The sequence below is a fragment of the Rousettus aegyptiacus genome, unplaced genomic scaffold (genome assembly GCF_014176215.1).
Source record: "Rousettus aegyptiacus isolate mRouAeg1 unplaced genomic scaffold, mRouAeg1.p scaffold_m13_p_20, whole genome shotgun sequence".
NCBI classification, from domain to species: Eukaryota; Metazoa; Chordata; class Mammalia; order Chiroptera; family Pteropodidae; genus Rousettus; species Rousettus aegyptiacus.
The window spans coordinates 431,137-453,429 of record NW_023416296.1 but is presented as its reverse complement, the minus strand read 5'-3'; the positions used below and the strand labels follow the sequence as shown (position 1 = coordinate 453,429).

The following is a 22,293-nucleotide window of genomic DNA, read 5'->3' as shown; positions in this document are numbered from 1 at the left end:
GGCGCGGTGTCCGCGCGAAGCAAGTCGGTGGCGTGCGTGGCTGTTTGGAGATGCCGCGACGGGGCCTGGTGGCAGTGACCCCCGCCCTGTGCCGGGGGTTCCGGGCCGCTCTGTCCCTCCGCTTGCTCGTGTTTCGGAGACTCGGGGGCCCTGCGTGCCCAGCCCCGAGGGGCCGCCCTCGGCCCGCCAGGCCCCCGCGGCCAGAGCGGTCCTGTGCCGCGCGCCGCCGTGCTCTGTGCTCTTCACTGTTTCCGAAATGGGCCCTGCCGCTGGTGCCGTCACAGCTCTCAGAAGCCGCGGGCTGGGTGACAGAAATGCAGACCTTTGACCTTCTGAGCTTGAAATTCCCACAGGGCCCCTGGAGTGGCGTCTGGAAGCGGACAGCTGGCTGCGGCGGCTGACGGCCTGGGTTCCAGAGCTCCCGGCCTCGGACTAGGCTGGGGTGTGGAGGGAGACTGCCGGCAGGGATGCTGGCCTGTCCCCTGGCTGCGCGTACAGCGCCTGCCTCCAGGACAGCCGCCTGGCCAGACTTCCAGAAGCATGGAGAGCCCCACCCCCTGGCCAGGCTTCCCTGAGCATTGCCACTGTCCCTGTCCCCGTCGCTGGAGCCGGGGCTGCTCCTTGCCCTGGTGGCGGGGTGCTGGGGCCGGCTCTGGGCAGGTCGTGGGGCCTCTCTTCCGAGAAATCTCAGGTCCGCTGCAGCAAAGCCCGCGCCTGAGGCAGGGCCGGATCCGGGAGTGTGGCCTCCTGTCTGGGGGTGCTGTTGTCCTTGCCATCCAGCCTCTGTGCCTGAGTTCGTAACTCCACCTTGGCGACTTGGCAAGCCATCATGCCCAGCTTGGCGGTCACATACCATTTTCTTTCAACACACACGCAAATCAAAACAAACCAGACCCATTACAAGTAAGTGAAACTGCAGGCTGCCGCAGAGTTTGGGATTAAGGGGCCATCAGCGGATTGAAGTCAAGGGATTAGATCTCATCGGGCTCAGTGGCTGGGAACCCCCAGCCCCCACCCCGTCCCCGGGGCCACGGTCAGCTCTGCGGGAAGGTCGCAGCCTCGCTGCCCTGTCTTCTCTGCCGAGGCTGCTCCCGACTCTGACGCTGCCAGGACCCGTCAGGTGCCCAGGCGTCATCTTTGGCTCGCCACTCCTCCCCCAGGGTGAGTCTGGCAGAAGGGAGGGACCGCCCCTGCCTTCAGACTGTGGAGGGCGCCCTCCTGCGGGACGCTCTGTGAGCTCCCCACGGGGCGGGCCCCCGTGTGAGGGAACCTGACTACAAGTTCAAACATGTCCAGACGGGCCCACCGCCGCCCCCTCCTTTCTGCTCTTGCCTTCCCTCCCAGGACGCTGCTAGTGCCCATGGTGGACAGGGCAGCTCGAGCCCAGCCGGGGACAGGGGAGGGGCCTGGCGGGCTGGGGCATTGTCCCCGAGCAGGCGCAGGTTTGAGGCTGCGCACATGTTTCTGGAACCTGTCCTGTGGCTGCCACTTCCTGTGCCCGCACACACGCTGGATCTCTGTGGATCTCGTGGCTCAACGGCATCCTCTAGACGGGGCCCGGGCACCACCGCCTTCACCTCGATTTTTCAGAGCTGCTTTCAAATTGGGGACTAGGCTCAATTCCCAGCTCATGGTCGTCTTAGTTTTTTAATTTGACTTTTTGTAGTCTTTAGCCAATTTAAACTTGAATTTTTTTTTTTTAGTTTGTTTTCTAAGTTGTTTTGCTTTTTTCCTTTGAATTTATTTTAATGTTTAGTTCTCTGGTGCTGTCTCTCCCTTCTTAATCTTTATAAATTTGTCTATTTTTAGCCGCTTGAATCACTTGGAATTCATTAGAGTTTTAGTCACATTTGTTGTCTTTATTTTTATTTTTCCTCCTCAATTTTTTTCTCTCAATTTTCCTATCCTTCATTTGGGAAGATTCTTCATGGTTTTGGTTGCTTTAGCACATATGTTTTTAAACCCTGGTTAGCCCACTTCCCGGACGCAGCTCGGAGCGTCTGCGACGCCGGCTGTGACGCTGAGCGGACCCTGTGAGACCGGGAGCCCGCACCTGCAGGCGGCCGGGGGCGCGGCTGATGAAACGGAGCGTGCGGTCCGGTCCCCTCCTGCCCCGCCCGGGCCCTGCGGTCACATGGCTGGGCCACTAGGCGCCAGGCCCTTCTGCTCGCTGCACATGGCAGGGCGGACAGGGAGCCAGGGGCCCGGCCGGGCTGCCTGGAGCCGTGGCATGTCCCCACCCCCCAGCCCACTGCCCGTGCACAGCACACCCTCAGTGTGACTGCGGACAGGCCGCTCGCTGCCTCTGCCCCCACGGCTCCTCCAGTGCCGCACGCGGCGTCTATTGGTCGTGTTGCTGCACCCTTCCCGGTGCTGCTCTCGTTCCGGAGGCCGAGGTGACCCTGCGTCCTTTTAGGGAAGAGCTGTCCCTCTCGGCAAGGGGCGCCCTCACCTATGCATCCCCGTGGAGACACCCACCTGGGGCAGGGCCCCGGGACTCCCGCACGCTGAGTCCCCTCAGACCCTCCGCCGAAGTGACTAAGGGCAGGGGGGCGGCACGTGCTGCCTTGCCCCGCCCCGGCCGGGTGTAAGCCAGGGGCGCGGCTGCCCTGACTGGCCCCACAGGCCCAGGCGGTGGCCGGCGCCGGGAGGCGGCCCCTCATCTGTGAATTCTGGGCTCACCCGATGGCTCAGAGCCCCATGCCTAGCAGAGGAAGGACTGTCCAGCGCGTTTCTGGGGACAGTTTTGGGCGAATCTGGCTGCCGGCCTGCACCTCGCACAGGGGCTGTGGCCCCAGCCGTGCTGCTCGTGGGGCCAGCTCAGGTGCCCCAGCAGGAGGGGTGAGGTGTCCATTTTGGGTGCCACATTAATAAGTAAGTGGACCAGTGCCAGGGCGATGAAGAACAGCGGTCCCAGGCGAGCACGGCTGCCCCTGCGTGAGCGCCGGGGAACGTCCCCAACGCGCAGCAGCACTGGGTGCCCTGCGGGCGCAGGCGGTCTGTGCGCCGGCTCTTCCTTCGCAGGCGTCCTGCCTGCGCGCGCGCTTAGAGACCCCGCCTTCCCAGCGCGGCTCGGCCCCCTTGCCGTCCGGGGAGCAGCGCAGCCCCCTTTCTTTTGTTATAGTTACTAAAATTCTCCCCGATTCCCACATTTCTCCTGCTGTAAATTACCATCTGTGTCCCTTTGTGGTAATAGAAGCTGGAATTCAGAGCTCCGTGCCGCGCCCCCTCCTCGTCAGGAAGGGCGCCAGGGACGCAGAATCTAATCCTCGCTGCTCCTTGGGGCTGGACGATCCCAGGACGCTGCTCCTCTCCGGTTCTGTTTCGTCCGGCGTGTCTTCTCGCGTCACGGGCGGCCGTGCAGCTGTATCGCGCGCCTCTCCCGCCGCTGCCGAGAGGCGGCGTGCGTGTGTCCGGGGCCGGCTCCGCACCCGCCCCGGGGCCGAGCCCCGCTTCGCACTTTCCGGCTGCGCCCCCAGCCCCGCGTCTGGGGGCACGTGGGGACGCGCTCCTTTGCAGGGCTGTGCGGTGTTGGCGTTAGGCTTTGTTTATCACCGCTGCGTGGTTATCGAGTTTCTCCTCCAAGTTACCGATGGCGTGGACAGAATTGCCGACACCGCGTCAGCCACGCGTCCCAGCAGCACCCCCTGACGGTCCTGCGTGTCACCCCTCTCCGCACGTGCTGGCTCTGCGCGTCAGGTAGGGTTTCTGCCGCCCAGGGGCTGGACGTGTAGGCTCTCAGCACGGCCTGCGGCCGACCCCGGAGGGGCGCCGGTCAGAGCGTGCACCGCAGCTGAGCCTTCCAGGGCGGGCCGAGCCGGGTCAGCGTGGCGGCGTGTTGAGTGCAGCCCGCGACCGTGACCTGCACCCCCGCAGCCCGCGACCGTGACCTGCACCCCGCGACCGTGACCTGCACCCCCGCAGCCTGCAACTGTGACCTGCACCCCCGCAGCCCGCGACCGTGACCTGCACCCCCGCAGCCTGCAACTGTGACCTGCACCCCGCAACCGTGACCTGCACCCCCGCAGCCCGCGACCGTGACCTGCACCCCCGCAGCCCGCGACCGTGACCTGCACCCCGCGACCGTGACCTGCAGCCCCGCAGCACCGGTGGCGTCCGCTGCCTTCACAGACGCACCAGCCGCTCGGGGCTTCGCCCGCGTCTCTGTGCGCGGTCTGCGGCGCCTCCCGGATGGGAGCCCTGGGCGCTCGGCGCAGCGCGGACGTCCACGTCCGCCGTGGCCCCTTTGCTGCCCCAGCGGCGTCTGTCGCAGGCAGGAGGTCTGACTCATAACACAGTCCGTCCCGTCGGTCTTTCTGGAACCTTCGACCCTCTCGTGCCGCGCGAGCTGCGCTTGGCCCGCTTCCCGTGGGTGGCGCCCTGCCGTCTCGGGCAGAGCCGCAGGCCACCTGGAGCTTCCTGGGGCGGCGGCTTCGGCTGTGGCCCTTCGGCTGCTTGTGCAGTCCTGTGCCCCTGTCCCACGGGTGGGGCCGTCCTCGCTTTCTGGTAAATCGGTCTTCTCGCTTGGTTCTTTCTCACAGGAAGGCCTTGGCTCCACCTGCCGTGATGAAATTTTCATACATTTAAAACCAGCTCGTCTGTGGAAGTGACTCTGCAGATTCCTTTAGGGAGAATTAACATCTTAGCCTACCGAGCATTCACATCCACGAGCATGAGGCACTTCTCTAATTCTTAGCCTTCCTTAATGTCTCATAATAACGTCTCACAGGTTTCTGCATAGAGCTTTTCCATGCCGTTTTTAGATTTATCCCACCTCTGATTATTTGAGGCCCTTGTGAATTGAATGTTTTTTAAAAATGAAATTTTCTAGCTTTCCAGATAGATATGTACAATTCCAGTCACCCTGTTAAACCCAATCCCTCTTATAGGGTCTTGTCATCTGCACCCATGTGTGCTGACCTGCCACTGTGTCACGGGAGTGTGCACGTCCCCACCCGGGAGGTTACAGGAGGCGGGTGCACTGCGGAGCCCACGGTCGCAAAGGACGTCACTGAGCCCCGGTAGCTGCCGTAACAAGCCCGGCTCAGCACCTTCTCCCCCAGGGCCTCCGAGCCGGTCGAGGGTGTCTCAGGAACCGCTGTCCCGGTGGCACCTGCAGCAGGTCCTGCCGGCGCTGCAGCCAGGAGGTTTGTGCGTCTCTCCCGTGGCGCCCCTCCCCTGCCGTGCCGCCCGCCTGGCCCCCCGCCACGTCCGGGGGCTGCTCATGCAGACACCGTGGTCGCTGGGCCGGGTCCCGGCCTCACGCTGTGCCGTCCATGCCACTGTTGCTCTCGCCACCGGTGCCCACCTGGCTGTGTCGGGCCAAGTCACAGGACATCGGAAGGTCAGAGTTGTCGCCGAGCCTGTGGAGTGCCGACGTGGCAGCCCCTGGCTGGGCAGCCCACGTTTCCGTCATTGTCTTTGACTCTCTTGGCACCATTCGCCCATGCCTGGCTTCTCCCTGTGGCCTGGGTGACGTCGCCCAGGGCGAGGGCGGGAGGAAGAGGCGCGCGTTGGCCCAGTGCAGTGGAAGCCCCTCCCCCTTCGTGTCCCGTCGCCGGTGACATCGTGTGAGGCTCTCGGCTCCTTCGCTCCTTCCGGTCCCGGCCTCTCCCAAGCACAGGCCTGAGGGCTGAGGCAAGGCAGCGGACCTCATGCAGCCTTTGGGGCCAGGGACTGCCTGCATCTGATTCGGGCATCAGGCTGCGAGCCGCTCGGGGTGACGGCTGTGCGCCTTCGTCCCGTGCCCCGGTGCCAGGCTCCTGCTGTGAGCTGTGTCCAGACGAGTGTCCGCCGTGCTTGGCCTTCCCCTGTGGCGGGAGGCTCCTCGGGGAGAGGCAGTGTGCGCAGACCGAGCGCCTGCCGTGTGCGGGCGCTGGGCGCACAGAGGAGGCTGGGACGTGAGCCCGCCGTCGTGGGCGGGTGGCGTGTCCGAGCCTGGACGGGCCCCGTCCAGGGAGGCCTCCCCGTCTCCGCAGCAGAGCTGCCACCCCCCTCGGGCCCCTGCTCGCGGCGACCCAGGCGCACGTAAGGCAGGCGCCCTGCCACCGTCACACTGCGGACCCCAGGCGCTTCCCCAGGGCCAGACGGGCGAGCCCGCCCTGCGCCAGGAAGAGAGGAGCTCAGCGCACACCGGTCCCACCGAGAAGCCAGGCTGGCACGGCCTCTGCGCTGAGCAGGGGGCACGGCGGGCAGGCCGCAGGCTCCCACGGCCCGTCACACCCGTCCGTGTGAACACAAGTGACAGGCCGGCAGTCTGTGCGGGATGCTTGCTGAAGCCAGGCTGTGTGTGCCCTGAGCATTTTTCCAGTGCTCACCGAGACTGGCAGGGGCATGGCAGGACAGACAGACGCCCTCCCACCCCACCCCCTGCCCGTGGCCCAAGGACACGACCCGCTCCGGGTCTCGGGGAGCAGGCGGCAGCCCGGGCGCCCCGAGCGCCGTTGCTTCTGCTGAGCTGGCTCCGGCAGCCTGGCGGGCGCTGAGCGTAGCGCATGGGGGACGAAAGCTGCGCTCGCCCCAGGTCCCTCCCGCGGCCACCCCCCGGCAGCGGAGGCCCCGTGCGGCCTGGCCCGGCACAGCCGATGGCCCGGCGGAGCTGTCGGGCGTGACCAGCGCTCCCCGCAACCTCGTGGACCTCGGACGGCGCTGTGCCGGCAGGACCCCTGCTCCCGTCGCCTTGCGGGAAAGCTCATGTAGGGGGGGACGGGCTAGTGCACTTCCAGGGCTGTGAGGCTGTCGTAGGTTCCACAGACAGCTGATCCCCAAATCCGCTTCCTCCACCCACCCCGTCTCCTTATGGCCGGGAAGTTACGTGCTCGTTCCAGCCATGGGACACTTTCCTTCGAGTCTGAAATGAATGTGGTCACTGGTTTTTCTGTTTGCCATGAAAATGGAGTTTACCCGTCCAGTGGTCAGAGCGCGCGCGGCCCCACGTTTGCTCACGCGGAGGGTGGCGGTGCCCCGGCCCCCCGCGTCAGCGGAGTTCGCCCACATTCACAGAAGCACCTGGGACACGTGCCCTGCTTGCTGCTCCTGCCGCCGCGACAGCTGGGCGGCTTACTGTGACAACACTCACTTACTAGAATTCTGTTGATCTGAATGTTCTTTCAGAATAAGAATGAGTGGAGAATTTGTTTTATCAGAACTTCAGTAGGTAGCATTGGTCACAAATAGATTTTGCCTATTTATTCATTATTAAAAAAATCAAATATGGTTTTGGTTTTGGTCAAAATGGAGTGAGCTACACACACACACCTACCAACACACATCGTAGGGGCTGGCGAAGGGCGATGCTTCCCCTCGAAACTGTCAGCCAGGTGGGGTGCCCGCTCTCGCTGCCCCTGTCGGAACGTGCGTACCACGTTCTGGCTGTTCCAATGACCCGAGAGGCGGGGAAGGACCGACGGGTGTGGAAGGAGGAGATAAGACTGTTTACTCTCAGACGATGTGGTTGTCCACGTCGAACAGCCCGTTAAAACTATAAGCAACTAAGTTCACTCGTTTACGAATACAAGGTTCACACACAGAGATCAATCACAGTCTGTGTACCGTCGATGGACAGCCAGAAACCAGATGTCAAAGCACAAAGTCATTTACAGGAACTCCAAAAAGTTATATGCTTTCTGTTATGTCTAACAAAACATGCACAGAATTTGTGTGCTGAAAACTACAACACGCGGATGAGAGAAATCAAGGAAGACTTAGACGAGAGGGAGGGAGAGAGAAAGAGAGAGACAGCAACAGCCCGTGGTCACAGGCCGGGCCCGTCGGCGTGGGAGAGCTGCCCGTGCTGGCCGGGCGGGCGTCCGGCTCGGCGGGGCTCCCCCGGAGCGCGAACTGGGCGGCTTTCTGAAGCCTGGAAACACGGAGGAGCCAGGTCGCCGGAGAGGACCGTGAGGAGCAGTGGAGCTGGGGCGACCTCCCGACACCGGCCCCACAGTGACCCGGATGCCAGGGTGCGGGCGCACTCACCGTCACGCACGCAAGCGACTCAGAGCAGGGCCCGGCTTCACCCACACGAACGCGGACGCCCAAGTTCTGACAGAAGTGATGAAGCCATTTAACACAGAACAGGCAGTCCTTTCAGGAAGGAATATTGAAACAGCTGGACATCTGTATGTAAAAAATAAACCCCCCCCCAAAAAAATCCCTTGGCGTATTATTCCTACCTTTTACAAAAATTAACTCAAAATGGACTAAGTACGTAAATGTAAAATGTAAAACTAGAAACTGTTTTGTAGAAAATATACGAGAAAGAGTTAAGCACATCTATAATAAAACGTAAGAGTTCATTTTAAAAGCCATGAAAGATAAAACTGAGAAATTGTGCTTTGTCACAAAAACATTTCCTCTGTGAAAGACCCTGTTAAGATCTGCAAAGACACAGCGGAGACTCAGGGAACATCTCTAACTCACAGTGCGGGCTGTGCCCACAGCATGCGGAGGACGTACCGACCCGCAGCGAGGAGGCAGGCGGTCCAGTTGGAAAGTGGGCGGGGGCCGGGCGGACGGGGAATAACCATGTGAGCTGGCGTTCGGCTCCACCGGCCAGTAGGGGAGAGCAAGCTGACCCACGAAAGCCAGCGCTCTTAATGGGCTAGAAGTGAAAGGACAGAAAAGATGTGTCACGTGAACACTAGTCCCAAGCAAGCTAGAGTGGCCACCGAGCGCAGTGTGCCAGCCGGGTCCGGCAGGGCGCCCGCCCAGCGCCAGGTCACGTGTCGGTGCGCACGTAGGGCCTTTGCCGAGGCAGACCGCATTTGGTGCAGAAACTAAAAGCTTGATGAATTTAAAGCAATTAAAATCATGAAAAGTGTGTTTTACATCCGGGGTGGAATTAAACTAAAAAGCAGTTAGCCAAAAATAACTAGAAAATGTCCAAATACTTGAAAGCTAAAACACATACCTCTAAATGACGTGCCGGGCAAGGAGGAAGAGGTCCCAAAGGGAAACAGGCAATGTTTTGAACTCGTACGTAAATGTGTAAGATACAAGTAAAACGTTGCCTCTGGTGACATTTCTAGCATGAAGTGCCACCATGAGAAAAGGTCTCTAAACAGTGCTCTGAGCCTCCACCATAAGGGACAGAAAGAGCAGAGGGAGGGAGTAACAAGACCAGAGACCAGCGGGCCTGAGGCAGAACCAGGCCTGTCAGGCCGGACCAGCTCGGTTAAGACAGATGAACAAAGTCACGCATTAGAGAGCGAGGCAGTCTTTGTTTTTGCTTTTCTGTTACGGGCAGGATTGGGTTCTCTTTTCTTAGTATTTCTCTGCATCCTTTGGTGACGGGCCTAAGGAGACAGGTTCCTTTATGAAGGTTTCATCCGCCCTCTGCTGGGAACCGGTGGGTTTGCAACTCAGACTGCCCCTGGGGTGGAGGGGAAGGCCATCTGGCTGGGGTGTGTGAACAGGTCACGTTGTCCTGTGGGGAGGCTGCTGTGTCTCTGGCTCTGCTTGGGTTGCTGGGCCCTTTGTCCCCCAGGGAGCCCCCCCCACCCAGCACACAGCAGGCCCCCGCACACCCTGCGAGACCAAGCAAAGGAATAAGGAGAGGAGTGGACTGGGAGTGGACTGGGAGAGTGGAGATGTCCTCTTGGATGTTTCATGAGTATCTGAGTGTAAAACCACTGAGCTCTGATTCCGAACGGCCCGCGAGCCACGCTATGGCCATGGCGCCTGGCTTCGTGCTCATCACGGGTACTCACCTGATCTTTGGCTCCGTCCTGAATTTGCCCTGCCCACCTGCGGGCCCGGAACTGGGGCTTCAGTGTCAAGTGGAGGAGACGCACGAGTCCATTGCCCACAGTGCGGCAGGGCCAGGGCTATGGGGAGGAGGGGACCCAGGGGAGACAGGGCAGTGGGCGCACATGATGACTGCCGGACGTCGCACGGCTGTAGGTTTAACCCGAGAGCCACCACCATGATAATGAAACCAGGGCCTGTAACCAACAAGCGGGGAAAGGAGGCGAAGGAACGTCAGAAAATGCACGTGATTAATCCAGAAGACGGCGGAGACGAGACAGCAGAAATGGGGAAACTAAGAACAAATGGCAAACGTAGAAAACAAACGGAATGGGAGATTTAACTCCACCATGCCAGCAAGCACTGTAACTGATCTGAACAGCCGCCGGGAAGACAGAGGTGGTCAAGTAAGGTGAAAGCAGGTCCCACTGTACGCTGCCTGCAAAACACTCACAGACGACTTAGAAATAAAAGATGCGAGAAGGTGACACCATGCTAACACTAGCCAAGAGAGCACTGGGCGGCCGCGTGAGCCGCAGAGCACATGCCGGGGCCAGGAGCACGGCCAGGGACGAGGCGCGGCCTCCCGCAGTGCCGGAGGGGCCCCGCGAGGGCAGAGCTCAGCCGTGCCGGCCGCCGCAGGCCGCGTGGCGCTCGCAGATGCACGCAGCGAAACGCCAGCGCCGTGCAGGAGAGCCAGACAGGGCCGCGGCTCTGGGCAGGGGTTTCGGCGCCCCCTGGGGATGGCCGGGACAAGCCGGCAGACGATCCCAAGACCGCGGCATACATGCACGGCCTTGCCGTCCAACTTGCTCTAATCGATATTTGTAGGGCGTTCCACTGTTAACACAGCGCACGTTCACCAAGACGGAACACATTCTGGTCCATGAGCAAGTCTCCAGCAATAAACTGTCTCCAGCACAGAATATGTTCTCTGACCACAATGGGATTAAATTAGACACCAACAAAAGAAAGATGTGAAAATCTCCAAATATATGAAAACTCAATAACACACTTCAAAATATCTCATGAATCAAAAAGGAAATCAAAAGGGAAATCTGAAAGTACTTTAAAATGAGTTAAAAAAAGCAAAATATCAAATTTGTGGGATGCAGCTTAAAGCTGTATATAGAAATTTATAGAGCTAAGCACCTGTACTGGACAAGAAATAAGGTTTTCAATTGATGTCATTGCTTCTTCCTTACGACACTGGAAGAGGACCACACGTCGGGGGTGAATGGATGGACAGAGAGGGGCGCTGCACCACGGCCCCCCGGGGTGGGGCTGAGCATCTGGGCGGCAGGAACGCCGAGTCAGATGGGATAGTGGAGGAGTCGGGTGGGCCAGGAGTCCCGTCGATCGATCGCCAGGAGTGTGCGTCTGTTAGAGACCAGGGTGGCGGGCAGCTGGGTGCAGGACGTGTCTAGGGCTGAGGCACATCTGTGGGTGGTGTCAACATGGAGCGGCGTTTAAGCCACGGGCTGGCTGGGCAAGGAGAAGCCCCCGCCCAGGGTCTGTAGAGGGAGTAGGCCTGCCTCGTTCCCCCCAGCGAATGAATCTAAAATATATCAAGTCCCCGGCACCAAAGAAAGGGTCCTTGCTGGAGGGGCAGATCTGCCCAGTTCCGGAATGTCCCTCTGGCTTTTTGTGTGCGGCTGACCACAGTCCAACTGCTGCTGCCCAGTGTGCCTCCCCACCACCTGCCCCGTGCTCCTGTGGATCCTGGGCAGCACCGGGCCCTGGGTGGCAGGGTGGGAGCAAGGACTGGCACCCTCGGGTTGCCTGTGATGAACTACTGTCCCGGGGCCTGGCCGGAGAGTCAGAGGAGGATGACCCCACACCTGCCGAGAGGCCCTCAGTCCCGAGGGAGCGAGCCACTTGCCCCGTACCGCTCACAGGCTGGCACGGGTGGGTTCTTCAGGGTCCAGGGTACTGAGTCACAGGTGACCTTAACTGCTATCCAGGACTGCTCCTTGTCCCCACCCTTCCACAGAAGGCACTGTGACGCTCACGCTCGGCTGTGTGAGGAAGCAAGGTGCTGGCCTCTGCAGCTGCTCGCTGGCCCGTGTGACTGATGGCCGGCGACAGCCTGGAGCCCGCAGCACCCCCGGCACGCGCTGGCCCACTTTTCCTACTGTGGGCTGGCAGCGTTTACATAACAGACTGCTGCAGGGCCCTGCTGTCCCCAGACGCAGGCAGAGCCGGCTCTGATTAAGAAGGAGAGGGCGCCCCCGCCTGGCCGCCGCGTGCCCCTGCGCGGCAGCGCTGAGAGCCTGGACTCAGCCCCGCGTGGGGCGGCTGGTCTCCCGCCCCCGCCCCGTCCCTGTCTCGGTCTTCATCTCCTGTCCTGTCGTCTCCACAGGGAGGGGCTGTGCCACGCGGTCTGCACCGGTCACCGGGGCCACAGCACCTGCCTCCATCCTGCCCTTCCTGCTGAGGGCCCGCCTCTCAGCCCGGCCTGCCAGCGTGGCCACACGCACCGCGCCGCGCACCAGAGGCGTCTGGGCGGCAGAGCTCTGCGCTCCTGCCCGTGCCGCCGGCCGCCGCTGCCGCTGTCTGCTCGACACCGGCGCGTGGCCCGCGGCCCTCGGCTTTGCGTGCAGGCAGCCGCGTGCGGCCGGTGGCTGCTGCACTAGGCGGTGAGGGGAGGCGTCCTGCGAGGTGATGCTCTGACTTCCCTTCGCTGTGCGTCATGCCTTCGTGTCAAAATCCCTGCTGTGCGGATGTGTCGTTTCATTGCGAATAATTAGAGGCGATAGTTTGAGTGTGCTGAGGTTACCCGTAAATACTCCTTAGAATGTGGAGCTGTCGTTTTGCCCATGCGGCTGTCCTTGGCAGGTGTCCCCTGCACGTCACATGGTGACAGGATGTGCTTCGATTCTACGCTTTTTGTTTTCCTTTTAGCATATTTTCAGCAGCAGTATTTTGATGAGGAAAAAACAATTTTGCCCCCCAGAAAGCCTTTGAGGTGAGCGGAAATCTGCCTTTTCCCCTGTAGCGTGTCCTGTGTGTGGAGGGATCGTCTTTGCAGGCGGCATCACGGCCAGTTCGCAGACGGCCCGCGGGTGCATGGGGGCGCACGCAGCCTTCACGGGACTTTGCGGTTCCGGAGGGATTTAGGCAGCCACACAGGCGATGTGCCATTGTCACCCACCGGTGAGGGGACGGAGTGTGGGGTGGTGTGTAAGCATCTCGCCAAGGGCCGGCCCGTGGTTCCGCTCAGGGCTTCCGAGGTCTCGCCCCTCGTGGTCCCAGCAGCTCCGCACATGCCCAGGTGTGCACCTGGGTGGGTGGTGCTCCCGGGTGGGTGGTGCTCCCGGAGGCCTGTCCTGGAACTCTGGGCCCAGACCTGTACCGTGGGTCACCTGGACTCTTCCCCCAGCCAGGCCTTCTTCCCCTTTCTGCCCAACACAGGTCCTGAGGGGCCCGCTCATGCCCTCGTGCCCCCTCCTTCCTGCTCCCTGTGACCCCGCGACCCCGCGGCTCCCAAACCCACATGCCCTGCAGCATCTTCGTGCACACACATCCTGCACCCCGCACGTCCCTGCACCCAGCGAGCTGACTCCAGCCCCGCTTTGTGCACTGCAGGCCGGGGACTGAGAGGCCGCCTGCCCACACACGCAGGAAAGCCACCCAAACACCCCTCTCTCCTGGGACCCCTGGGACGCACAGTCAGGCCTAGAGTTGAGGTCCGCTGCCCCCCCAGACAGCTCCGTGCACCCGAGGGCCCCTCCTCTGCTGCCCACGCCAGCCCTTGCCTGGCCTTGCTCCGCCTCTTCGCTGGTGCCTGTCTTGTGAGGCCACTCAGCACACCGAGGTGGGCCGACCTGGTCCTTGGAGGACCTGGGCCCTCCACGAGAAGGGGCTTCGGCCAGGACCCCTGTGCAGACCTGAGTGGGGGGCTCGGACTGGCAGGCCACAGTGCGCCCTCCCCTCCCGTCCTTGGGCTCCCCATCCTCCCAAAGCAAGAAGCGGGGCCTTCATTTGCCTGGTGGGCTAGACGCTGGACCGACCGTCCCCAGAACGTGCACCGCAGACGGATGGCGACGCGGGCTGTAAAGTGTCCTCGGAGCCTCGTGGAGGGGGCGCCCGGCGCTGGGCAGTTTAGTTGAGGGCCTGGCTCCGCCGGAGAGCCGAGGATTGCCGGAGCCTGCACGGTGGCCATCAGGGCCCACCCTGGGCAGGGAGTCCGGCGGGAGGGGCCGGGCAGAAGCAGCCCCCCCGTAGCGCGGGCTCGTCCCAGATGCACGCGGGGCCCCAGGGGTCTCTGGGTGGCCCTGCTCCCTCCACGTCTGTGAGTGCTGCTGGGCCTGGGTCACACAGCCCACCCCGAGGCCCACCCCACTGCGCGCACCCCGGGCCAGCAGGCCACTCCTTGGTGCCTGGGAAGCCTGTCCCCGCACCTCTGCCTCCCCAGCAGCCTCCGCTCCCCCAGAGGCCAGCACACCCCCAGTGTGTTGGCCCCTAACGTTCTCAGTGAGCAGCAGCTGTGCCTTCTCTTTCCAGGTGACACCATCTGGGCCCCATCTGTCCTTCCTCACGGCACCCTTGGCACCTTAAGCCACTACCCCCAGCTGCATTTTGGGAGAAAGATGGAGTCCAAGGTCTCAGAAGGTGGGCTGAACGTGACCCTGACAATCCGCCTGCTGATGCATGGAAAGGTACAGAAGCACAGCCCGGCCTTTGTCACCTTCTCCGAAGGCGTCACATGGGCTGGGAGGAAGGGAGGGCACACCCACGCGGGGACTTTGTTTTGATCCGCTTTTGAGAATTCTGAGCAGCCTCAGGCTTACGGAGCAGGTGCCGCCCAGCCCAGCGCGCACGTCTCCCGAGCCTTGGAGCCCCGTCGCCACGCTGAGGCCTGCTGCCGAGCGCCCCGGTGTGCTTCCCGCATGCGCGGGCTCTCTCCTCCCCCGCCGCCTGCGCCCACCCGGCCCGCTCCCGCCGCCAGACCTTGGCTGCGTGCTCGGCCCAGGCACCCCACACCGCCCTTCCTGACGGGCGCGGTGCGCCCCGTGTCTTCCGTCCCCTCCCCGGGGGCCCGCCCCGGTCGCGCCCTGGCTTCGCCGTTGGGAGTTTCTGTCCAGTTCCTCTGTAGAACGTCCCTCGCATTGGCTTTTTCTGATGGCTCCTCCCTGTTGGCAGGGAGCTCATAGAAGCTTTGCTCCAGGCGGCCCAGACTGCAGGTGTCTGGCGACTGACCTGCTGGGTGGGGCACCTGCCAGGAGTCTGCCCAGGGCTGCTTCGCCCCCTCGTTGGTGGACAGTCATTGCCGGGGTGCCAGAGCCACGTAAACGTCCCCGTTGCCATCCCTCTCGGGACGCCCACGCCCTTCCGGCCGCCTCGCTCCCCGCCGTGCCGTCACCTGTGCGGATCCTCGCGTAGTCCCCGCCTGGGCCAGGAGGGCCCCCGCCGGGCTGGGCCCTGTGTCCTCGCGAGCCTCGCGCGTGTGTGCGTGTGCGTGTGCGCCCGCTCGTGCTCACGGTCACACACGTGCCCCGCACCGTGTGATGTTCGGTGACGTGTGTGTCTCCGTAGCTGAGACCCCAGCACTCACACCCCCTATTCCAGTTCCGTGGCGCAGGGTCCGTGCTGGCTCCTCCGCCTGTGTGTGCCCTGAGAAGCCCGAGCCCAGGGCGTGTGTGGCCTCCCGCTGGCTCTGGCCTTGGGCCGATGGCTCCGCCCACCCTAGATTTGCAGAAGACTGTGGGGCGGGGTGTGCTCACACCCGGAGCACCCCTCTCAGTGACTCAGGGAGGACGACCAGCCCGCCCTCCCCACTGCTGGGTGCAGCCTTTGGTCCAGGCTGTGGAAGCTGGGTCTGCACCCTGCGGGCAGTCCACAGGGTCAGCCATGTGGCCCCAGCCCCAGCAGCAGCTGCCACAGCAAGCACCAAACCCCGCCTGTGGGAGGTGAGGTGCCCTGGCCGACCACCGGAGGGCCACTGCCTCATGCCCAGCTGCCTTCGGCCGCCCCAGCCCCCCTGCACTCCCGCGCCCATAGCCTAGCAGAAGTGTTGTACTTGCCGAGGGCTTTGTTGCGATAAGGACAACAGGCTTGATTTGGAAGGATCGAAAACGTTCTCTGGGACTGGAGCAGGCTGGCCCTGCGGTCTTGACGTCGGGCAGGCAGCGCTGTGATGAGCAGGCCTGGCGGGGGCATGTGTCCGTGCGTCACGGGCTCTGGGCTTTAGAACCGTGGCAGCGAGATCGAGGGTGTGTCTGGATGTTCCGCCTTTCTAGAAGTCAGGTAGCAACAGCAGGGCCCACGTTCACTTACACCGTGAAATGGAGGGGGATCCCGCTGACCGCCGGTTTTGCGCAGGGCTCCCCGCGCCTTTGTGCACCGGCCGCCACCTGGCCGTTTGCCGGGAGCAGCTGGCCTGCTCCTCTGCACGGCTGCCCATCGGTCAGGGGCGGGCCTGGGTCAGCTGCGCTCAGATGGGCACAGAGGGACCCCCCGGACGCCGGGCCTCCACACAGGCGGCCTGGCCGCACAACCCTCCTGCCCGCCTCAGGCCCCCTTCTTCCCGCGTCACATGGACAGAGGGCCCCTGATGACATCGGCTTTCTGTGATTTTTCCTGCAGGAAGTGGGAAGCATCATCGGGAAGGTAATTACTGGGGGCCCTCCGCCTCTGTGGGGGTCTTGGTGCTGGGGGTGAGTGTGGGGCAGCAGCGCCATGTGCGCGGGGATCCCCGGGGCACCCTGCGGGCCCCGGCTGGCCATCCCAGCTGGCGCCCCGGGCAGCCCCGCCTCCCGTGCCCGGGCGGCCAGTCCTTTCCCCCGGCGCGGCATCCGGTCACCGTCCCCGCACTCGCGCCCTGAGCAGCTGCCCTCGGCCAGCACGTGGGAGTGAGTCCGCACTGCTCTTCTGAGTGGGGGCCTGCCCACGGGGCGCGTGCCGCCCACTGCTCGCAGCCCCACCCCCTCTGGGGTCCCTGGGTCCCCGGTGGGTCCTGTGCCACGGAGGCGCCTCCCTTCTCAAGGCCGGCCCTCTCCAGTGCGTCGGGGGGCTGCCACCGGGGTCCCCGTGCCGAGTGCGGGGACGGCGGCGCACTGGGGCGCATCCCCATCTTCGTGCTGCGGAGCCGCTGCCCTGGCCCCGGGTGGTGCCGGGCGGGTCCCCAGGCCCCCCACCCAGAGCTGCGTGCCCCTGGGCCAGTGCCCAGCTCTTGCCCTCTGTGGGCTGAGCTCCTAGCGGGTCACAGTGTGCGGCAGGCTCTCCACAGCCCTGGGTGGTCCCCAACCCTGTGCGTGCTTGGAGCGGACCCCCGGGTGACCCGTGTCCCTGCTGTCTGAATCTCTGTTCCAGAAAGGAGAGACCGTGAAGAAGATGCGTGAGGAGGTGAGCTGGCGCGCCCTCGCTGGACCCTACCCCCGGGCAGGCGGGGGGGATGTCGGGGAGCAGCCCTGTGCAGTCGCCCTGGACATGGGGCGCACAGCAGCGCGAGGGCCCCATGCACACTGGGCCCTGCCATGCTGGGCAGCTGCCGTGGGACCACTGGGTCCTTCCTCCCACTGAGATCGCCCGTCGAGGGCAGTGCTGGGGGAATTTCACTAGTTAGTGTTAGGGTCGGCCCACCAGGGGCCCCCCGCAAGTCCCCGTAGCTGCCAGGAGAAGCCAGCCCATTCCTGGCTCGGCTTTGCTCCAGCGTCCGGGGTTTGCTCACCGCCCCTCTAGAGTGGTGCCAGGATCAACATCTCAGAGGGGAACTGCCCAGAAAGGATCGTGACCATCACAGGCCCCACTGATGCCATCTTCAAGGCCTTTGCCATGATCGCCTATAAGTTTGAAGAGGTAAGATGCCCCCTCTTCCCTGCACCTGGGCAAGGGCACGGCCCCACCCACCAGGGCGTCCCCCCCAGCCCCTCTCACCCCTGTCTCCCAGGGCTTTCCCGCACTGGTCCACCTGGTCACAGGCCAGCACCCCCTCCTCCTGGACCTGCCCAGCTCCCCGAAGGGTGGGTCCTGGGCCCCGCCTACATGGCCTGGCCTCTGCCCTCTCTGGAGCGGCCGCCCCACCCTGAGATGTGGACAGATAAAGGGACACAGACACGGAGGTAAAGCCGCCTCCTGGCACACGCGAATGCGTGTGCATTTGCGTCTGGCACTGCTGTGAGTCACATCTTAAGGTTTTTATGTGTTTCTAACGTTTTTGAAGTTGCCAAAAATTATTTAGAGATGCATTCAGCGTTTTTATTAAGAAGATGATCAAGCTAGGGAATAAGCTTTTCTGTCAAAAACATGTCACCTGTCAGTCCAAACGCCCCATTCCCCACCAGGCCTTAAGGACAAAGTTCAGGCCCTGAGTGCTGGCGCCCTCTGGCCTGTGCCCCGCCCTGCACCTCTGACACGTCTCCGCCAGGCCCCTCCTGTCGTCCTGAGCCTGACCTGGCCTTCTAGCCTCTGTGACCAGCCCCGCCTGGGCACTGCGTCCTGTCGCTGTGCACACGCAGGGTTTGCGGGTGTGAGCGTGTTCGCACCTGACCGCCCGTGGGCAGGGCCCTGACCGCTGGCTCCCGAGGCCTGTCCCCTGCCCCCCGGAGCTGGCCCCTTGGCACGCTGTGGGCCAACACACGCACCCCGCCCACAGGACATCATCAACTCCATGAGCAACAGCCCCGCCACCAGCAAGCCCCCGGTGACGCTGAGGTTGGTGGTCCCCGCCAGCCAGTGCGGGTCCCTCATCGGCAAAGGCGGCTCCAAGATCAAGGAGATCAGGGAGGTAACAGCACCTTCGCCCCCCTGGCCGGTGCCTGGCCACTGGGTGGGGGCAGTGGGGGGGGACGTGTGCCCCCGCCATCGTGGGCGGGGGCCTCCTGGGCCAGGACACCCCACGCCCCGTTTCCCGGGAGAGTGCACGCAGTCCCAGCTGGGCTGTGGGTGGCCCGGGGTGCAGCCTTCATAGTCACACGCGCACTCGCTTCAGGGGAAGCCTGAACCCCTGCTCCCAGGAGCGGGGTCTTGACTCCTTCAAGGAAGGGGCTGCGGTACTGAGGCCCTTCTAGAGTCCGCCCTTCTCTGTGACCTAAAACTCTGCAGAGGAGATAGAATCTCACATAGTTGGAAAAAGTGATCCCTTTCTGTCTTCGTCCCTGGCTGGAACGCCTCCGGAAGGCCTGCCTGCCCTGCGCCCGTCCTGCGCTGGGCAGCACTGGGCCGGGGTGGGCCAGACTCACCCGCCGGGCTCCCCGAGGGGACTGCGGGCTGAGAGGAGGGCACCGTGGGGCCATGTCAGGTGGGCTTTCCCCGGCGCCCAGTGCCCGGCAGGCCCCGCCCCGCCCCTCCAATGTCGGTTTCTCCAGTCCACAGGAGCCCAGGTGCAGGTGGCCGGGGACATGCTGCCCAACTCCACGGAGCGGGCAGTGACCATCTCGGGGACCCCTGACGCCATCATCCAGTGCGTCAAGCAGATCTGTGTGGTCATGCTGGAGGTACGGCGTCTGCGCCTGTGGCTGCCCGCCCCCTCTCCGCTGGCTGTGGCTTCTCGCGATGGTGGCAGCGGCGAGGGCTTTGGCACCTCGGGCCCTGAGGACTCATGAGGTCAGGGCCATGAGGGCCAGGCGTCAGAAGCCTGGCCTGGGTCCCTGATGTGGGTGCCATGCAGCACCACGGGGGGGCAGGACAGTGCGCCCGAGGGTGGGGGTGGGAGGGTGTCATCCTCACTGGGGCTTCGGAAGGGGACTCGAGGAGGAGGGGAGGGCGGGGAGCGGGGAGCACACGCCCCTCCCTTTCTTCCTGGAACTGGGGTGAGAGGGGCCTCAGCAGCGGCCGGTCTGCTCTGGGGAGGGTCTGCGTGCAGGGGGGTGGGGGTGCACTGTCCCCCCGGCCACAGGCCCCAGCGCCCCAGCAGTGCAAAGGGCAGCGCTCGGGGAAAGCTCACAAAAACGCCCAGGCTGTAAAGACAGGAAGGAACAAAGCATTCGGAACCAGTGGGGGGGAGGGGGGGCGCCAGGTGCAGCAGAGCCGGGCACAGCCCCTCCTGAAACTTCCGGAAGGAGAAATCCCTGACATTTAAATTTCAACAAGTCCCCAGAGCGCAACCAGACCACGAGCCGTGGACGCTCCGGCGTCTCTTTCAGCTACGACGGGGGAGTCCTCCGGCAAGCGTGAGGACCAGCGCCGTGCCGCGCCCAGCCGCCCGGCCCCCGCGGGCGCCCGCCACAGCGCCAGCCCCCCGGGCCGGGCTCGGCCCTCTGTTCTCGGCTAGTGCTGGAACCCACGTCCACTCTTTGAAAAGTGCTGTATGATTCTTAATTTCCTGGAGCCCAGTATTTTGTGAAGTCAAAAATATTGTTTAACGTCACTGTCCTGAAGTGTCCGCAAACTCTGGTCGTGGAAACATCGGTGCTGGCCCACGTTGCCTTCAGCCTCCAGCTCCCGGGACCCCAGAAGGCGACAGACAGGGGACTCGTGTGCTGGCGGGTGGCCGTCTGTGATCACGGTGGCCCCAGGAGAGGCACAGCCTCCCACGTCTGCAGTCAAGGGTCAGAACGGAGCGCGCGGCCTCCTCGGGACTCTTCCCGCATGGCACCGGCTGCGCCACCCTGGCGGTCAGATGGCCCCCGGAAGCAGGTTCGACCCTGCTGGCTGCGGGGCGCAGGTGCCCTGGGTCATGGTGGCAGCTGTCCCGTGTCCTTCCTGACGGCCAGAGGCTGACGTGGACAGTGAGCACTGCGCACACGCGGCAGACGTGAATGCTGAGCAGGGGCTGAGGCGCCGCCGCAGCCTCGTTAGTGCCACGAAGGCCTCGGGGCAGCGTCCTGCCCAGGAGGGAGAGCCGTGCGCCGACGCGTGAAGAGGGGCCGGGCAGGCCGGCCGAGCGCCACGCGTGGGCCTCGCGCCCTGCAGGCGCCACCAGAGGGCTGTCGCGTGGCCGCCGGGGGGCCGGGGCCCGTGGGGAGCAGGGGCTCTGCTCAGGGGGCCCCTCCTCCATCGTAGGAGGCCGAGAGTTCGGGAATCACAAACCGGAGTCGGCAAGACGCCGGCAGAGTGCGCGGTGCCGGGACAGCAGGCACTGCCGCCGGTGCGGTCGGGGCACTGTGGGGCCGGCGACGGCTGAGGCCGAGGAGCGCACTGCCCGGGGCGGGCAGCCGGGCTGCGTTCCCTGCTTGACACAGTGAAAACAGTCGCTTGCTCCCTCTCGGACGCGGCGCAGTTCTTCCACGGTGAGCCCCGAGTCTGCCGCGTCCACGGAGACACCTCCGGAGGCATTCAGTCGCGACCGCAGACACGCTGAGTCCCAGACACCAGTCGGGGTCAGCTCACAGGCCCTCTGGCCCCCTGCTTTGCGGCAAGGTCTCGCTGCACAGCCCAGGTTGCATGGCGCGGCCGAGGTCGCACGGTGTGGCCTGGGCCGCGGAGCGGCAGCTGCTGCCTGCTCTGCTGTCCCCATATGGCTCTCTGTGTCTTCGGCGGAAGCTCTCTGAGGCCACACCCGCCTGGCCGGGGTGTCTGCTGGGCCCAAACAGGCCGTGGCCTCCTGATGCTGTTCACCAGGTGACGAGAACCCTACACGTTTGAACACAGAATAATCAAAGGAAATCACAGCAGACCTCACCGCGACTGGTGTGTTTGGACTCTAAGGTTTTTAGAAAATGGCTCCTTTTTCGAATAGTAAAATCAGATATTTCTACCTTTGCTGTGGTGACATCTGCTGGACGTCATTGGAGGCCAAGCAAAGCCTCTGGACACTGGGCCTGAAGTGTGCACAGTGGGGCTGCACGGAGGCTGTTCTGGACGATTCTAGAATTTTCTCTCAGGACCACCCGCTGCCAGGGGTGGAGTGACAGTGCCCAGCCTGGAGGCGACGGTCCATCTGTCCACATAGCACGCGGGGTCCCGCGGATGAGGACAGGGCCCCGTCCTCTCTTGCCCTGTCGTGCTGGTGCGACCCACACCTGTGTGGGCAGTCCGGGGCAGGGGTTACAGGGAAGAGGGGGCGGCCCCTGCAGGGGACGGGTGCTGAGGCCGTGGCCCTGGGCAGGCAGCCCTTCCGTCCTGGGCTGACCCCAGCACCTCTGGCCTAGGGGCCCGGGCAGGCGGGCCGCAGTGGGCGGTGGGCTCGGGAAGGAGGTCTTCCCACGCCCAGGACCGCTGCGAGGCTATCTAACGTTCTCTCTCCCTCTCCTGTCCCTTTTCCTAGTCCCCACCGAAAGGTGCCACCATTCCCTACCGCCCAAAGCCCGCCTCCACCCCTGTCATTTTTGCAGGTGGTCAGGTAAGAGCCGACCCGCTCGCGGCCTCCACTGCCAACCTCAGCCTTTTACTGCAGCCCCCGCCGCTGCCCGTTAGTGCACTCAGGTTTTCTCCCTTCTCACGTGCACGTCTCCCACCCGGCGCCGGACGCAGAGCTCTCCTGGCGCTTCGCGGCACGGGCCCCGGGGCGGGGCCCGAGCGGCAGTGTCTGGCAGACAGCGCCGGCGGAGGCGACGTCCATTGTGGCCTGGCCCCAGCTGGCCTTGCCCGTGGGTCCTGCCTGGGCCGTGCCCTCCGGAGTCTGGTTTGCTGTGCTCAGGAGGCATCGGCAGAGGGTGGGAGCCTTCC

The 22,293-nt window shown here is 63.7% G+C and overlaps 1 protein-coding gene across 4 annotated transcripts in view; it reads left to right on the top strand.

Annotated features, from left to right (window-relative positions):
* Positions 1-22,293, top strand: part of PCBP3 (poly(rC) binding protein 3) — a 153,933-nt gene that overhangs the window by 112,223 nt on the left and 19,417 nt on the right. For all 4 annotated transcript variants that reach the window (XM_016143548.2, XM_016143549.2, XM_016143546.2 and 1 more), the window contains exons 3-9: positions 14,251-14,405; positions 16,333-16,356; positions 17,059-17,091; positions 17,428-17,544; positions 18,341-18,472; positions 19,053-19,181; positions 21,893-21,967. In XM_016143548.2, coding sequence (XP_015999034.1) covers positions 14,251-14,405; positions 16,333-16,356; positions 17,059-17,091; positions 17,428-17,544; positions 18,341-18,472; positions 19,053-19,181; positions 21,893-21,967 — 665 coding nt within the window. The remainder of the gene's footprint in view (positions 1-14,250; positions 14,406-16,332; positions 16,357-17,058; positions 17,092-17,427; positions 17,545-18,340; positions 18,473-19,052; positions 19,182-21,892; positions 21,968-22,293) is intronic.